Source organism: Debaryomyces fabryi, assembly GCF_001447935.2.
Source record: "Debaryomyces fabryi strain CBS 789 chromosome Unknown contig00496, whole genome shotgun sequence".
Classification (NCBI taxonomy): Eukaryota; Fungi; Ascomycota; class Pichiomycetes; order Serinales; family Debaryomycetaceae; genus Debaryomyces; species Debaryomyces fabryi.
Window position 1 is genome coordinate 1 of NW_015385917.1, and position 597 is coordinate 597.

Below are 597 nucleotides of genomic sequence, written 5' to 3' on the forward strand. Positions count from 1 at the left end.
GAAAGTCCACACCTTGAAAACATTCCAAATAAGAGGGCGACTCTTCCTTTTGCAGCCCACCTTTAACTGTCATTTGCATTTTATGTAACATCGCTTCAGAAAGCATCTTTTTGTCAACGTTTTGATTTTCTGTAATAAGTCTTTCAATCGACCTCTTGGCCTCTTTATATCTGTTATTCTTAACTAACCAATAAGGTGATTATGGTGCAAGAAATACACCGATGATGATTGGAATTGGCCATGCCCACTGAATAGCAAACGGCACTCTATATTATTTCTCTGAAGTACTCGAAACAAATGCTCGCATTACACCTGCTGAAAGTAATTGTCCAAAAATCCAACATATGTTAGCATAAGTTGTCAAATAAACTCTCAATACCATAGGACATACTTCAGACGCATAGGCAACTGATAGTGTCTGAAATGCACCCCAAGGGAAGCCTAGTAAAATATTACCTGCCATCAACATACCAATATTCTTAGCGAAGAAAACAATAAAAATAAAAGCAGCTACTAAAATCAAATTAGCAATTATAGTCTTTCTGTATCCAAATTTATCTGCAAGAATACCAGCAAACCAGAGACCAAGTATAGAAC

At 36.5% G+C, this 597-nt stretch overlaps 1 protein-coding gene across 1 annotated transcript; it reads right to left on the bottom strand.

Moving 5' to 3' along the window:
• Nucleotides 1-271: 271 nt before the first annotated feature.
• On the bottom strand, nucleotides 272-463 carry AC631_06021 (uncharacterized protein; the record flags this gene model as incomplete). The annotated part of the gene is made up of 1 exon (XM_015614850.1): nucleotides 272-463. One exon carries the CDS (start codon nucleotides 461-463, stop codon nucleotides 272-274), a length of 192 nt encoding a protein of 63 aa, XP_015464322.1.
• Nucleotides 464-597: the final 134 nt, after the last annotated feature.